The sequence below is a fragment of the Piliocolobus tephrosceles genome, chromosome 14, assembly GCF_002776525.5.
Source record: "Piliocolobus tephrosceles isolate RC106 chromosome 14, ASM277652v3, whole genome shotgun sequence".
Classification (NCBI taxonomy): domain Eukaryota; kingdom Metazoa; phylum Chordata; class Mammalia; order Primates; family Cercopithecidae; genus Piliocolobus; species Piliocolobus tephrosceles.
The window spans coordinates 13,658,676-13,674,070 of record NC_045447.1 but is presented as its reverse complement, the minus strand read 5'-3'; the positions used below and the strand labels follow the sequence as shown (position 1 = coordinate 13,674,070).

The 15,395-nt window shown below is 42.1% G+C and overlaps 1 protein-coding gene across 4 annotated transcripts in view; it reads right to left on the bottom strand.

Moving 5' to 3' along the window:
- The window catches only part of GOLGA1 (golgin A1), a 60,066-nt gene that overhangs the window by 31,355 nt on the left and 13,316 nt on the right, over nucleotides 1-15,395 (bottom strand). For 3 of the 4 annotated variants that reach the window (XM_023217156.1, XM_023217158.2, XM_023217159.1), the window contains exons 6-11: nucleotides 15,176-15,273; nucleotides 13,702-13,734; nucleotides 9,671-9,799; nucleotides 8,305-8,474; nucleotides 7,712-7,823; nucleotides 1,775-1,900 (exon numbers count right to left, since the gene is read on the bottom strand). In XM_023217156.1, the coding sequence (XP_023072924.1) occupies nucleotides 1,775-1,900; nucleotides 7,712-7,823; nucleotides 8,305-8,474; nucleotides 9,671-9,799; nucleotides 13,702-13,734; nucleotides 15,176-15,273 (668 nt within the window). The remainder of the gene's footprint in view (nucleotides 1-1,774; nucleotides 1,901-7,711; nucleotides 7,824-8,304; nucleotides 8,475-9,670; nucleotides 9,800-13,701; nucleotides 13,735-15,175; nucleotides 15,274-15,395) is intronic. The other variant, XM_023217160.1, reaches the window with a different exon arrangement.

The following is a 15,395-nucleotide window of genomic DNA, read 5'->3' as shown; positions in this document are numbered from 1 at the left end:
AAAAAAAAAAAAAAAAAAAAAAAAGGTAGAGACGGGCTTTCACCATATTGGCCAGGATGGTCTCAATCTCCATCTGGCCCAATCTGACCTTGTGATCTGCCCACCTCAGCCTCCCAAAGTGCTGGGATTACAGGCGTGAGCCACTGCGCCTGGTTTTTAATAGAGGCGGGGTTTTGCCATGTTGGCCAGGCTGGTCTTGAACTCCTGACCTCAGGCAGTGCTGGGATTACAGGTGTGAGCCACCACGCCTGGCCTAGAGATATATACTTTAAACAAACTTCCCAAGTAATTTTTATGCACATTAAACGGTATACTAATGATGATGGCACAATAATAATATTGATCATGGTAACAGCTGACATATATTGAGACCCAACTATGTTCCAGTTATCATTCTAAGCACTTTACATATTGTAACTTATTTAACCCTAACAACAATTCTGAGTTTAGTAGTATAATAAAACCAATTTTACTGGGGAAGAAACAAACACAAAGAGATTAAATTACTTGCTCTAAGTCAGGGGTCCCCAACCCCTGAGCCACAGACCCTGTGGCCTGTTAGGAACCAGGCCACACAGGAGGAGGTGAGCAGTGAGTAAGCATTACCGCCAGAGATCTGCCTCCAGTCAGAGCAGTGGTAGTGTTAGATAGCAGTGTGAACCCTATCGTGAACTGCGCATGTGAGGGATCCAGGTTGCACACTCCTTATGAGAATCTAAGTGATCTGAGGTTGAACAGTTTCATTCTGAAACCACCCCCTCACCCTCCCGTACCCGACCCCATCTGTGGAAAAACCGTCTTCCACGAAACCAGTCACTGGTGCCAAAAGGGTTGGGGACTGCTGCTCTAAGTCACAGCTAGTAAGTAGAAGAGGCAAAATACAAGCATGTGCAGTCTGATTCTAGAAATCAATGTACTCTCTAGAACCCACATTACATTTACTGTAGACTGTTGAAGAGAATTGTAGAAGATGTTTAAGAGAGTGATATGGTCACTAGGGCTGATTAGCAGGATCAGTTTGGCAGTAAGCATGGAAGACTGTGTCAGAGGGCGAAGGAAGAGAGACTGATGCTGGGTAGGCCAATCTGGAGACTTCTAACATAGACTAAGCTAGATTTGCTGGAGATCCTGAAGTACAACCAGTGGCAGTGGAGATGGAGGTATTTAGTTGAAACTGACTGAAGAAAGAAAGGGAGGGTCTAATCTAGGAGGAGCCCCATGGCCTTGGCTTTGTCACCTTTGTCATGGTGTGGCCAATCATTGGAACAGAGAGGGAAGAGCAGAACGTGTGCAGACAAAAGCTAAGCCTGATGAGAAAGTTTACCTGCACTACTGGGCAAGAGGCCAGTCTGCACAATAGCCTCCCTCAGGAAGGAGAGAATGCTGCCCTAGGTAATTCTTGCTCATGCCAAGGGGCAGATGTAGCTATTTTCCTTGGCCACTGCAGAGTACAAAATGGTGGGGAAGAAGGCAGTGCAGAAAGACAAGGCAGCCCAAGTGGCGGAAATCACAAGGTGTGGTTTATTGGTGATGAGATGCTATCTGTTTGTATATATTTCTGAATACAGCCCTCCCTTTCCCTGAGAAAAGCATGTCACCCACAGGGGACATAAGGCTCTTTCTGATGTAAGCAGGACAAGCCAAAGTTGGAGACAGTTCTCTTGTTACCATGCTGTTTGCTGGCCCTACAGCTCTGAAACTCTAGGGTTTGTGAAGTCACCAGAATCAACTCTGCCTTTCTAACACCAGACAGTCCAAAGAGAATGGAAGTTACCTCTTTCAGGAGTTCTTGCACATGTTCTTCTCCTGATAAGTTCTGTTCTAGTCTCTTCTCCAAGGATGTGACCTTCTCTTGCAAATGTATGATAATGTCTTCTTTCTCTTGAGTTTCAGCAGTGACCTGCAGGTGAAAGCAGAGATCACTTTATACTATAAGCCCTCTCTTCCTTCCTTCCTGCTTTCTCTTGAGCCATCACATTTTCCTGCAATTCTGTCCTCAACTGTATCCTAGAAGAACAAACAGCTAAGAGATCTTCCCTGAAAATGGGACACAGAAAATGAAAGATTAGAACCTGGCAAAACTCAGGGATCCAGCTCTGACCTAGTGCAACAAGAAGCAAACACTCTTCCCAATTAAACTGACTGTCTGGAACAAAGGAATTACTTACCTGGTAGAGGCAGCAGAACTAACTCCACCCAAGAAGCACCTAGCCTGCCCTGCAATGACCTATGGAACAATGCTCCCGAAAGCTGAGGGGTTGGATAAAGCAGTGATAGTGCTGATGCAGTGGCTTAAAGGCTAAAGAGAGAACTTCTGAAATGATGAGATTCACTTGGCTCACAGCACAGGGACCACAGCAGAGCTGTCACGCCTCTCACACCTTGGCTCTAGACCAACAGCTGCCCATTTTATTTCAGTCTCTCTCTCTCTTTTTTTTTTTTTTTGAGACAAGAGTGTCGTTCTGTAGCCCAGGCTGGAGTGCAGTGCCACAATCTCGGCTCACTGCAACCTCCGCCTCCCGAGTTCATGCCATTCTCCTGCCTCAGCCTCCCGAGTAGCTGGGACTACAGGCGCCCGCCACCACGCCCGGCTAATTTTTTGTATTTTTAGTAGAGACAGGGTTTCACCATGTTAGCCAGGATGGTCTCGATCTCCTGACCTCATGATTCGCCTGCCTCGGCCTCCCAAAGTGCTGGGATTACAGGCGTGAGCCACTGCACCCTGCCAGTCTATCTCTTTAGCTATGATGGTAGTGGTGATAGTGGCAGGTTGGGACTAACTTGGTTCCTTTTACTACTACTAATCTTCAACTGCTGCTTGTATTAGTCCATTCTCACACTGTTATAAAGAATACCTGAGACTGTGTAAAATTTATAAAGGAAAGAGGTTTAACTGACTCACAGTTCCACATGGCTGGGAGGCCTCATGAAACTTAAAGGCATGGCAGGAGAAGGGGAAGCAAGGTTCGTCTTACATGGTGGCAGGATAGAGAGAGCAAGTGAGGGGGGAAGTGCCATACTATAAAACCATCAGGTCTCATGAGAACTCACTCATTATCACAAGAACAGCAAGGGAGAAATCTGCCTCCATGATCCAATCACCTCTCACCAGGTCCCTCCCTTGACATGTGGGGATTACAATTTGAGATGAGATTTGGGTGGGGACACAGAGCCTAACCATATCACTGTTCAATGTCAAAGCAGAGGATCCAGGAAGCTTTGAATACATGAGTTCTTACCTCCCCATTGAGGATGCCCATTCTTCCCCAGAAAAGGTTGTATGGTAACAAAAATCTCACTGTGAAGACTTGTACCTCTTTTTTTTTTTTTTTTTTTTTTTTGAGATGGAGTCTCGCTCTGTGGCCCAGGCTGGAGTGCAGTGGCCGGATCTCAGCTCACTGCAAGCTCCGCCTCCCGGGTTTACGCCATTCTCCTGCCTCAGCCTCCTGAGTAGCTAGGACTACAGGCGCCCGCCACCTCGCCCGGCTAGTTTTTTGTATTTTTTAGTAGAGACGGGGTTTCACTGTGTTAGCCAGGATGGTCTTGATCTCCTGACCTTGTGATCCGCCCATCTCGGCCTCCCAAAGTGCTGGGATTACAGGCTTGAGCCACGGCACCCGGCCAAAAAAATTTTTTTTAATTAGCCAGGTGTGGTGGTGTGAGCCTGTAGTCCCAGATATATGGGAGGCTGACGTGGCAGGATCTCTTAAGCCCAGGAATTTGAGGCTGCAGTGAGCCATGATTGCACCACTGCACTCCAGCCTGGGTGACAGAGTGAGACCCTGTCTCAAAAACAAAAACAAAAACAAAAAACAAAAAACAAAACCCACCAGCGACAAAAATTTAAATTTTGGTATGTCCCTACTATATTACCATATAATTGAGAAAAAATAAATTAGAGCTCCACGTATCATATGAATGTTTTCCGGGAGCACAATGTTGAGCATAAAAAATAAGTTTAGAAAAATACCTACAGAATGACTTCATTTATACAACATTAACAGGCATGGAAAACTAAAGAAGATATTGTTTGGGGATAAAACTGACAACATTAGAAAGCAAAGCAGACAATGAAGCAATCTCTGGATAGTACTTACTTCCAAAGGAAAAAGGAATGGGATGGAATAGTGAAGGGCACAGAGGGAACCTCAAAGATAAACACAAGGTTCTTTTTCTTAACCTGAGGGATAGCTCAGAGGGCTCATTGCCTTATTATACTTTCTATCGTATTCATATTTTATAAATATGGTTTTATATATACTCAGTAAAGACAAGAAAAAAGTGAATTCCAAATTCACAATCTTCACACAATACCGGCTCAGCTGTTGCCCAAGCCAGAAGCCAATAAATCACCCATAAAAATACAGACTTTTGTCTTCCTCTCCTTCCATATCTGTTACATTAGTAAGTCTGTCAATCTCTTCAATATTTCTTACATTTGTCTACCCACTATTATCTTCACCACTACACTTGTCAAAGCCTCCATCATCTTATGGTTGAACAACTGCAAAAGCTTCCTAAGTGGAAGACCCTCTCAGTCTCCTAATGGCCAGAGTAATCTGTTATTCTCTCTTATTCTGTGACTGGCTTTCTTCTAGTTCCTTGAATGTGCTAATCCTTTTATTTGCCTCAGAGTTTTTGTTCATGCTGTTCCCTGCCTGAAATTCTCTCTAATCATCCCTTTCTCTCCAGCCTGAGCACTGCATCAAGTGTTACTTCCTTAAGTGTTCTACGGCTCCAAGACTGGATCTGATCTGATATCTTTTAATAGGATCTCACAACATCTCGTAGTTTTCTTTCAGAACACTCATCACAGTTAGTAATTATATATGTGATTACTGATTAATGTCTGACTTCCCTTCTAGACTATAAGCATTACAAAGGCAAGAACTGTATTTATTTTGCTCACCACAATATTATGAACACCCAGCACACAGCCCAGCACATAGTAAGGCTTAACTAATCTTTCTAGCATGAATGAAGAAACTTACTGTGACCACAGTCTGGACTTCCCTGAGCCCCAATTTTCCAATTATAAAAACAACAGATGGTTCTAATTGACATCAAAGGGTCCCTTGAATATCAAAGTTGTGGCCAGGTGCCTGTAATCCCAGCATTTTGAGGGCCGAGGTGGGCAGATCACTTGAGGCCAGGAGTTCAAGACCAGCCTGGCCAACATGGTAAAATCCTGTCTCCACTAAAAACACAAAAATTAGCTGGGCATGGTTACATGTGCCCGTAGTCCCTACTATTCAGGAGGCTGAGATGGGAGGATTGCTTGAGCCCAGGAGGTGGAGGTTGCAGTGAGCCAACATCACGCCACTGCACTCCAGCCTGGGTGACAAAGTGAAACCCTGTCTCAGAAAAAAACAAAATACAAAAACCAAAGTTGTGTGTCTATTGTCCCCCTTCTTCCACGACCCCAAATGAACTCTCTAACCTTCTGCCTTTTCTGCCTCCTGTTGTCCTCCTGATCCTTGACATTCCAGTTCCTCTAGGAAGATTTCCTTGACTCCTAGGCTGGAATGTACTTCCCCTATGGCATATCTTTTATATTTGAAAAATCTAGGGTTTAGTGTGGTGGCTCCCCTCTGTAATCCCAGCACTTTGGGAGGCTGAGGCGGGTGGACTGCTTGAGCCCAGGAGTTTGAGACTAGCCTGGGCAACGTAGCAAAACCCCATCTCTACAAATGATAATAATAATAAAAATTAGCCTGTTGTAGTGACGTGTGTCTGTAGTCCCAGCTACTTGGGAGGCTGAGGTGGAAGGATCACTTCAGCCTGGGAGGCCGAGGCTGCAGTGAGCCGTTCATGCCACTGCACTCCAGCCTGAGTGAAAGAGCAACACTGTGTCTCAAAAAAAAGAAAAAGAAAAATCTAGTTCATTTACATGAGACTTCTTGTTTGAGCATTTCTTTTCTTGTGATTACAGTAGGTTTGAGTTCTATAATGAAACTGTAAGCCTCTGAAGGAAAACAATATCTGTACTGAGATTTTTAGTTCGTTGAGGGTAGAAAGCTTGTATCATAGTCATTCATTCATGTATATATTTACTGGGTGCTCCTTATTGTGAGGCAGCAAAGTGCAGTAGAATAAGCATGCGTTTTGGAATAAGACTTGGGTTAGAATCCAACTCTGTCACTTACTGTATAATTGTGAACAAGGTCAATAACCTCTCTTAGCTTCCACTTAGATATCTGTAAGTATGATAATACTTAGCTAGAAGGGGTATACAGACCTCTATTGACAAAATCTTACTGTACTGTAATTATGCTGTAAGGCTCTGTCTCACTTGAGATCAGCATTTCTCAAAAGATGAGGGTAGGGTGGATGGCACTGCCTAACAGCTGGGTGGTTCTGTGATGTGAGGGGAAGGGCTGGATGTCAGCGACTAAAGGATGCTATTGGCATTCAGAACCCAGAGGCCAGGAATGTTAAATGTCCTGCAATGCAATGGACGATCATACAATACAAGTTGTTCTGCTCAAAATGCCAATAAGAAATATGCCATTGGGAAATACTACTTTATTTTATTTCTATTTATTTATTATTATTTTTTTGAGACAGAGTCTCTGTCTGTCACCCAGACAGGCTCCAATGCAGTGGTGCAATCTCGGCTCACTTGCAACTTCCACCTCCCAGGTTTAACTGAACCTCCTGCTCAGCCTCCCAAGTAGCTGGAATTACAGGTACACGCCACCACACCCAGCCTTATTTTTATATTTAAAGACAGTCTTGCTCTGTTGCCTGGGCTGGAGTGCTGTGATATGTTCATAGCCCACTGCAGCCTTGAATTCCTGGGCTTAAGTGATCCTCCCACCTCATGATCCCAAACAGCTGGAACTACAGGTGCACACTACCACACTGGGTAATTTTTTTTTCTTTGGTAGAGATGCGGTCACGAGGAGGACCTCACGTGATCCTCCTGCCTTGATCTACCAAAGTGCTAGGACTACAGGCTTGAGTCACAGTGCTGGGCCTAAGAAACACTACTTTATATTCAGTAATATTATTGTTCATCTTTATATTCTCAGAGTTTAGCACAGCCCTAATGTAGAAAGAAAACAAATGTATGTCAATGAAATGAAAAAACAAATTGTAATGACATCATTTGATTATGTGCCATAGAACAAACTGGATTAGAGCCAAGTATGTCAAAGGTACAGCCCTGGTCATGTCAGCCACTATTGTTATATTTTTCATGCTCAAGGTCCATTATGTGCTTAAAGATATATTTGAGTCAGGCCAGGCACAGTGGCTGATGCCTGTAATCTTAGCACTTTGGGAGGCCGAGGTGGGTGGATCATGAGGTCAGGAGTTTGAGACCAGCCTGGCCAACATGGTAAAACCCTGTCTCTACTAAAAATACAAAAATTAGCCAGGTGTAGTGGCGGGTGCCTGTAATCCCTGAGCAATAAGAGCAAGACTCCGTCTCCAAAAAAAAAAAAAAAAAAAAAGAAAGAAAAAAAAAGAAACATATTTGAGTCGACCAAATGGTATAATTTGAAGGTTCCTGATTGGAAAATACTGACTACTTCTGCTAAGCAATTGTATGGCCATTTCCATCTGAGTGCAGCCTGGCTAGAACAAGAAATGGAGCCATGTGGACTGCATGAGAAATATATGTTCAGTAGTCACTCTTAGGCAGAAATTTCTGAAAGAATTAGTTTTTATGAAATTAGAAATCCAGGCCTTCTCATATTCTACTTACCTTTTGCAAATCAATGGAAAGCTGCTGAATGAGTGCTTGGAGCTCTTGTTCCTTTTGTTCCAGGGCTGTGATCTTACTTTCTGCACCTGTTTTTGAAGCTATCACACGATCTCTTCATCAAAAGAAAGCAGACAATGAACAAATTTGGATATCTCATCTAATATACTGTCTTCTGCAGGAAAAATACAAATGGTTCCTTCTATGTCAGGGCTACAAGCATCATTAGCTACATGCAGTTTTCAATGGAAAAAGTCTCAGCTCTCTCTGAAGCAGGAGCCCAAGGAGAAAAAGTCCATCCTAGTTTAAGAAAGAAATCCTGACCTGCCTCTCCTTAGTTTATAATACCTTACAAATTAAAACCACACTGAATTGCTCAGCAGGGCTGGAACCGTCCTGAGTTTCAGCAGCTGAAGGGGAAAGTGGGTTGGAGGTAGGGTGGGGCCTAAGTCCTAGGCAGGTAAGTATGCGTCTAAAAGCCTTTGCCAGCACTGGAATCAGAAAGTGGTGTAACGAACAATGGGGAAAGGTGAGCAGGCTATAGCCAGAACTACACTAACACCTCTTCCCAAGGGCCCCACAGACCAAGCAAGAACCTCTGCTCTTCCAGCGTTGAGTAGTGTCTCTGCAATTCTTCTAGCTTCTGGCTTAAGTCTGATGACATCTGGTTGGAGTTCATCAACTCCTCCTGGGTACGACTAAGTTCTCTGGTTCGTGCCTCCAATTCTTGCTCCATTTTCCCTAGACTTTCTTCTTTTTTTAAAAGCTGACACAAAAATACAAAGTTTCATTGGGCTATGCTAAGAAAAACACATTTAAGACCGGGCAGGTGGCTCACGCCTATAATCCCAACACGCTGGGAAGCCGAGGCGGGTGGATCACTTGAGGTCAGAGTTTGAGACCAGCTAACTGTTTGCCATGGCTAACATGGCAAAACCCTGTCTCTACTAAAAACACAAAAATTAGCCGGGCATGGTGGCGGGTGCCTGTAATCCCAGCTACTTGGGAGGCTGAGGTGGGAGAATCACTTGACCCTCAGAGGTGGAGGTTGCAATTAGCCAAGATCGCGCCACTGCACTCCAGCCTGGGTGACAGAGCCAGGTTCTGTCTCAAAAAAAAAAAAAAAAAATTAAAAAAGAAAAATACACTTAAAAACAAATCTGGGCTGGGTGCAGTGGCTCATGCCTGTAATCCCACCATATTGGGATACTGAGGCATGCATATTGTTTGAGCCCAGGAGTTTGAGACCAGCCTGGGTAACATGGCGAAACACCATCTCTACAAAAAATACAAAAATTAGCCGGGCATGGTAGTATGTCTGTAGTCCCAGCTACTCGGGAGGCTTAGGTGGAAGAATCCCTTGAGCCCTGGAGGTCAAGGCTGCAGTGAGCCACGATCATGCCACTGCACTCCAGCCTGGGTGACACACACACACACACACACACACACACACACACACACACACACACAAATCTAAACTTGTCCGGCATGGTGGCACACACCTATAGTAAATGCTTATAGTCCCAGTTACTTGGGAGGCTAAAGTGGGAGGAGAGCTTGAGCCCACAAGTTTGAGGCTGCAGTGTGCTATGATCACACCTGTAAGTAGCTATTATACTCCAGCCTGGGCAACACCGTAAGACTCCATCTATTAAAAAAAAAATGTGGACCAATAGCCAAACTTTTATAACATTTTTGTGGGCTTATAAGAGGATTTATATACCTAGTAGTTAAAAAAAAAAAAAAAAAAAACACAAAAACAACAACAGAAAAAGAGAACATTTCAAACAGAAGTTTTCTATTTTAATAAATTTTAAAACATACAAATATGATTAATATCAAATATGATTAATATTAAATATTAGTGGTGTATGTTTAACAGCAATTAGAGAGTGATGACTAGTAAAATCAGAGTGAATAATCATCTATTCAGTATTTAGCTACTAAAACAAAAATGCATACCATGTGCTTTATTTTACTTAGTTCCTGCTGCTGGAACCCCTCTAATTCATCCATTTCATCTCTCCTTTGGAAAAGATTCATACTCTGGTTCTTCATTTCCTGTAACTGGGCTGTCAGAATAATTTTCTCCTATTTGAAAGAAAGACATCAACTCAGGCAACTAAATCATTAGAAATCTGTATTACGAAAGTGAAAATCTTTTCTTTTTTAAAACTTTTATCTTTAGAGACAGAGTCTCACTAGTTGCCCAGGCTGGCCTTGAACTCCTGGGCTCAAGCAATCCTCCCGCCTTGGCCTCCGAAAGTGCTAAGATTATAGACACGAGCTACCACACCCGGCCTGAAAGTGGAACTCTTAATAAAGGAAAATCTTTAGGAAATCTCATGCCAGTGGACGATAATGCAATGATCATGGGAAGCATTACAGAAATATGGCATTATTTACAAATTCTTTAATTAAATAAATCCTTTAGAGAATTTAATTATTTATTTAAAGATAAATGTGTTTTAATAATTGTGAAAAGGGGGAATAAGAGCAACAATTATGTAGAACTTTTTTTTTTTTGGTAGAGACAGGATCTTGCTCTATCATCCAGGCTGATCTTGAACTCCTGGCCTCAAGACATTCTCCTGCCTCAGCCTCTCAAAGTGCTGATAGATATGAGCCATTATACATGGCCTATGTAGAACTTTAGAGTTCTTACATCTACTTAGCAAGTCCAGATATATATTTTATGCATCTATTCTTTTGTTGTTGTTGTTTGTTTTTTGACACAGAGTCTCACTCTGTTGCCCAGGTTGGTTTGCAGTGGTGTGATCTTGGCTCACTGCAGCCTCCACCTCCCAGGTTGAAGTGATTCTCATGCCTCAGCTTCCTGAGTAGCTGAGACTACAGGCGTGCACCACCATGGCCGGCTAATTTTTCTACTTATAGTAGAGATGAGGTTTCACCATGTTTGCCAGGCTGGTCTCGAACTCCTGACCTCAGGTGATTCACCCACCTCCACCTCCCATAGTGTTGGGATTACAGCTGTGAGCCACTGTGCCCAAGCTTATTTTACCTGTCTATTCTTGTTTTGGTTTTTTTTTTTTTTTTTTTGAGATGGAGTCTTGCTCTGTCGCCCAGGCTGGAGTGCAGTGGCGCAATCTTGGCTCACTGCAAGCTCCGCCTCGCAGGTTCACACCATTCTCCTGCCTCAGCCTCTCGAGTAGCTGGGACTACAGGTGCCCACCACCACGCCTGGCTAATTTTTTTTTTTTTGTATTTTTAGTAGAGATGGGGTTTCACTGTGTTAGCCAGGATGGTCTTGATCTCCTGACCTCATGATCCGTCCGCCTCGGCCTCCCAAAGTGCTGGGATTACAAGCGTGAGCCACTGTGCCCAGCCTACATGTCTATTCTTAGTGACACACTGAACTGACTGAAAAACACCAGTAACAAGTAAAATTGAATGCCTGAAAAAAATTAAATGCATATAGATTAAATGTAGAACTGATTTCAGTTAACAAGTAAGATTGAATGCCTGAAAAAAATTAAATGCACGTAGATTAAATGTAGAACTGATTTCAGTTAACAAGTAAAAAAAAAAAAAAAAAAAAAATTAGACATGACTGGTGTTAGCAGGTTACAATTTATTAAATGATCATTTCTAGCAGTGGACTCTTGCCTCTAATCCCAGCACTTTGGGAGGCCAAGGTGGGCCTATCAGTTGAGTGCAGGAGTTGGAGACCAGCCTGGGCAACATGGTGAAACCCTATCTCTATAAAAAATACAAAAAAATTAGCCAGGCATGGTGGCATGTGCTTGTAATTCCAGCTACTCAGGAGGCTGAGGTAAGAGAATCACCTGAGCCCAAGAAGTCGAGGCTGCAGTGAGCTTTGACTGTGCCACTGCACTGCACTCCAGCCTGGGCATCGTGGTGAGACCATGTCTCAAAAAAAAAAAAAAAGAAAGAAAAGAGAAAAGGACTCTTTTAAGGATTAACCCTGCTGTTACAGTTTCTAATTCTTGACTGAAAAAACAAAACAAAACAAAAAACAAAAAACCCAAAACATCTTAACAATGAAAGTGGCTCCAAAGACCTATATAGATGTCTCATTACTACTTCCTACTCTAGAAAATTTCCCCAACCTCTTACACCTGTGATCCCAGCACTTTGGGAGGCTGAGGCAGGTAGATCACGAGGTCAGGAGATTGAGACCATCCTGGCTAACATGGTGAAACCCTGTCTCTACTAAAAATATAGAAAAATTAGCCAGGTGTGGTGGCGGGCACCTATAGTCTGTTACTTGGGAGGCTGAGGCAGGACAATGGAGTAAACCCAGGAGGCGGAGCTTGCAGTGAACCAAGATTGCGCCACTGCACTCCAGCCTGGGCGACAGAGTGAGACTACATCTCAAAAAAAAAAAAAAAAAAAACCTTTCCCCCAACCTCTCCTTCAAAAGAACAAAACAAAACAAAGAGAAAATTCCCTTTGTGAACCTTATGAACCTAAGTAGGTTTTTTAGTTGGTTCAGCCCTATATGGATACCCTTTACCAAAATTTTAAAAGATGAAAAAAAACAGTTCAATGAGAATTTCAATTGCCATAATTTTAAGAGTTTCTTTTATGGCAAGAAAACCTTAATCCAACCCATACCTCCATATTTAAGAAGACTGTCATTAATAGCATATGTTTGAGGATTTTTTTTTTTCAACCACAGGTTTCCTTGGGACTTGACTTTTATATAATTCTTTCCTTATACAAAAATATTGCCAGGCACAGTGGCTCATGTCTGTAATCCCAGCACTTTGGGAGGCTAGGCAGGAGGATCACTTTGGTCTACGAGCTCAAGACCAGCCTGGGCAACACAGTAAGACCTTATCTCTATTAAAATTTTCTTAAAAATTAGTTGGGCATTGTGACTTATGCCTGCAGTCCCAGCTACTCAGGAAGCCTAGGGGGGGAAATCATTTGAGCCCAGGAGGTTCAGGCTGCACTGAGCTGTGATTGTGCCACTTCCAGCCTGGGCAACAGAACAACCCCTTGTCTCAAAAAAAGTTAATGTATTCTCTCAGCTTGATAATTGGATTTCTATAGAACAGAAAGTAAATAGTTAACTTGGTGTTTTATGGAAAAAAAAAATAGTTGACTCTAATGATTATTTTAAAACTAAAATGTTTTTCCAATTGTAGACTTGAAATTTCATCTTGTTCATATGTGGGAGCCAGGAATATATTACTTAAGGTACCGGCACGGTGTTATGCAAGCAACGGTACTAGAATAATCAATTTTCCTCATCTACATCTAGCCAAGAGGTTCTCATATATGTTCAATGCTCAGCCTTGAGAAATGCCTTCCTTCCCAACTGATTCATCTTTAAGTGTTCCTAATATTACCACAGTGTCAATCAGAACCACAGCAGGAAAGAGATGGCCAACTCAAATCAGGCGTTTTGAGGATGGTTTAATAAAAGGGCTTATCAAAGCTGTGGGATGTGTAATATAGCCCAAAAGATAATGTGCTGGTAACAGTTGGGCATAAAGGGGCAAAAAGATGAAGAGGTTATAGCAAACCCAGAGAGAGAAAAACTATGTCAAGAAGGCAAACCAAAGGTCCCAGTGAAACTGTACTTTTGGCCATGGGATGCAACTAAGCTGAAGAGACCCCACATGGGGAAAGGTGGGGAAGAAACATCCTGACCACATCTTCTTTCACATATGGTTCTTTCAGGGTTCCCCACTGGCTGAACCCAACCGGATGCCAGAGGGCATTTGTAAGCCCTGCTGACACAGTCTCTATCAGCGTTCAGGTACGCAGAGAAAGGGAAGACAGGAGGAGTGCGGAGTATATCAGGAGGGGCAAACAAAAGACATCCTGCACATCCACCAAAAAAGGGGAGGATCTGAGCTTTTCGAGTCAGTATCTAATCATAAACTGTCCTGCTTCCAAGAGGTGGTATAGCAATCAGTATGTTGGTTACTGGATAAAACGTTTTCCAAACTCTAGAGACGAGACCAACAAAAATGAGACAAAAATAAAGACGAACTAACCTTTTCAAGCTGATCCATCTTTTCTGACCATTCCTAAAACAAAACAATAAAAAAGTATGGTTTCCAGAGAAGAGCATCTGTAATACCAAGATTTCCAGAAAACAGAACAACCCAACTCTTCCCAGAAAGCAACTAACCAAACAAAACAAAAAAGCCAATTAAAAAAAAAATCCATAAACTTGGTTTAAGAAAGGCAAGAGTCATAGCAGTAGAAGAAAATGCACTTTATCTAAGATTCTGGAATAGAATGAATTCATGAATAAAAGCCTGCAGATTTTTACTAAGCAGGACACCCAAGAAAAGCCATATCTGCTGTTCTGATGCAGCTTTTCAGCTTGTTCCTGGGAGTTTTGCCATGAGTACTGTTATTTCTTGGGAGTGGGTAGCTGGGACCAGCTGAGTTAAGTAATTCTGCAAATGATGTTTAGAAATTAATTCCTGAAACTGGGGGAGTAGGGGGGATCTTTAGCAGTCCCTGATCATTATTTTCCTTTTCATTTTGATTTTACCAACATGCTTTATGCCACCTGTGTAAATCAAAAGAAAAAGAATTATGCCCCTTATTCACAAACCATAAAATAGCGAGGAAAAAAAAACCCATTCACACAAAAGGCAATATACTGATTGCCTATAATCAGAATCCATCAATTTTAGATTATTTCTTCATTTATATACATTCATACCATAGTTATCCACTAAGTATTGGTAAATGGTATTTTTTCTGACTAGTAAATGTCCTAGATGATGAACAGACACTTTAAAACCAATCAACCAACCCACCTCCTCCAGATGAAATAAATTACACAATTTCTTAAGTGAAACATAATAAGCTGTCTTAATAAATCAAAATTAGTATTACAATATATTGATGCTTATCTTAAATTTAAAATGTCATCTATTATTTTGAACAAAATATACTCCATAATTACTATAATAGCCAGTAACAGAATTATTTTCCTTCCTTGTGGTTATTCATTCAGCATCTTCCAGTGGTGGTTCTGTTGAGATTATAGGAGTTCCCCTCTGTCCAGCTGGTTGGGATTGAAGAAACGTGGGAACAGAGGTTGGAAGAACTCTGCATACTATGGATTATGACTAGGTTAATAATATCTTCTCCAGGATAACAGGAAAATGTTTGGGGGTTAGACTTTCAGAGAGTGTTTTAGAGGGCAGAGACCTTTTCTCTTATTTTGGGGCCTGCCATCAGATTACAGATACACGATTTCCCTTCTCAATTTTATGAAACTATACAGATGCAAGGAATGATACTCTCACATTCTGGACACACTTCATGATTAGAACTGTAAAGTTTCTTCACTTTACAAGAAAAGGCCAAATAAAACCTTAAAGAACTTATAACATTCCTTTTCTCCTAGGCTGTAAATATTTTCTGTAGGTTATGTCATGATTTTTGAAGTCATGTCACTAAGTGAAATCTTTCCACTAGTTTTGGGCAGTGCCACACATAAAATACCTGGTCCTTTCTGGCTAATGCCAAAGCCAGTCCTTCTGCCATTTTGGCTCTGTTGGCTTGGAATGTCTCATTCTGCTCTTGAAATTTCCGCATGGAAGCTGTTAACAAAGAGGCTCTATTTGAGATATGAAAATACTTCAGAAACAGCATGACAAATAGCCCATGTGATTATTTTAAAACTGTCACCTAATGAAAAAGGCCAAAGTCACATAAGTGGATT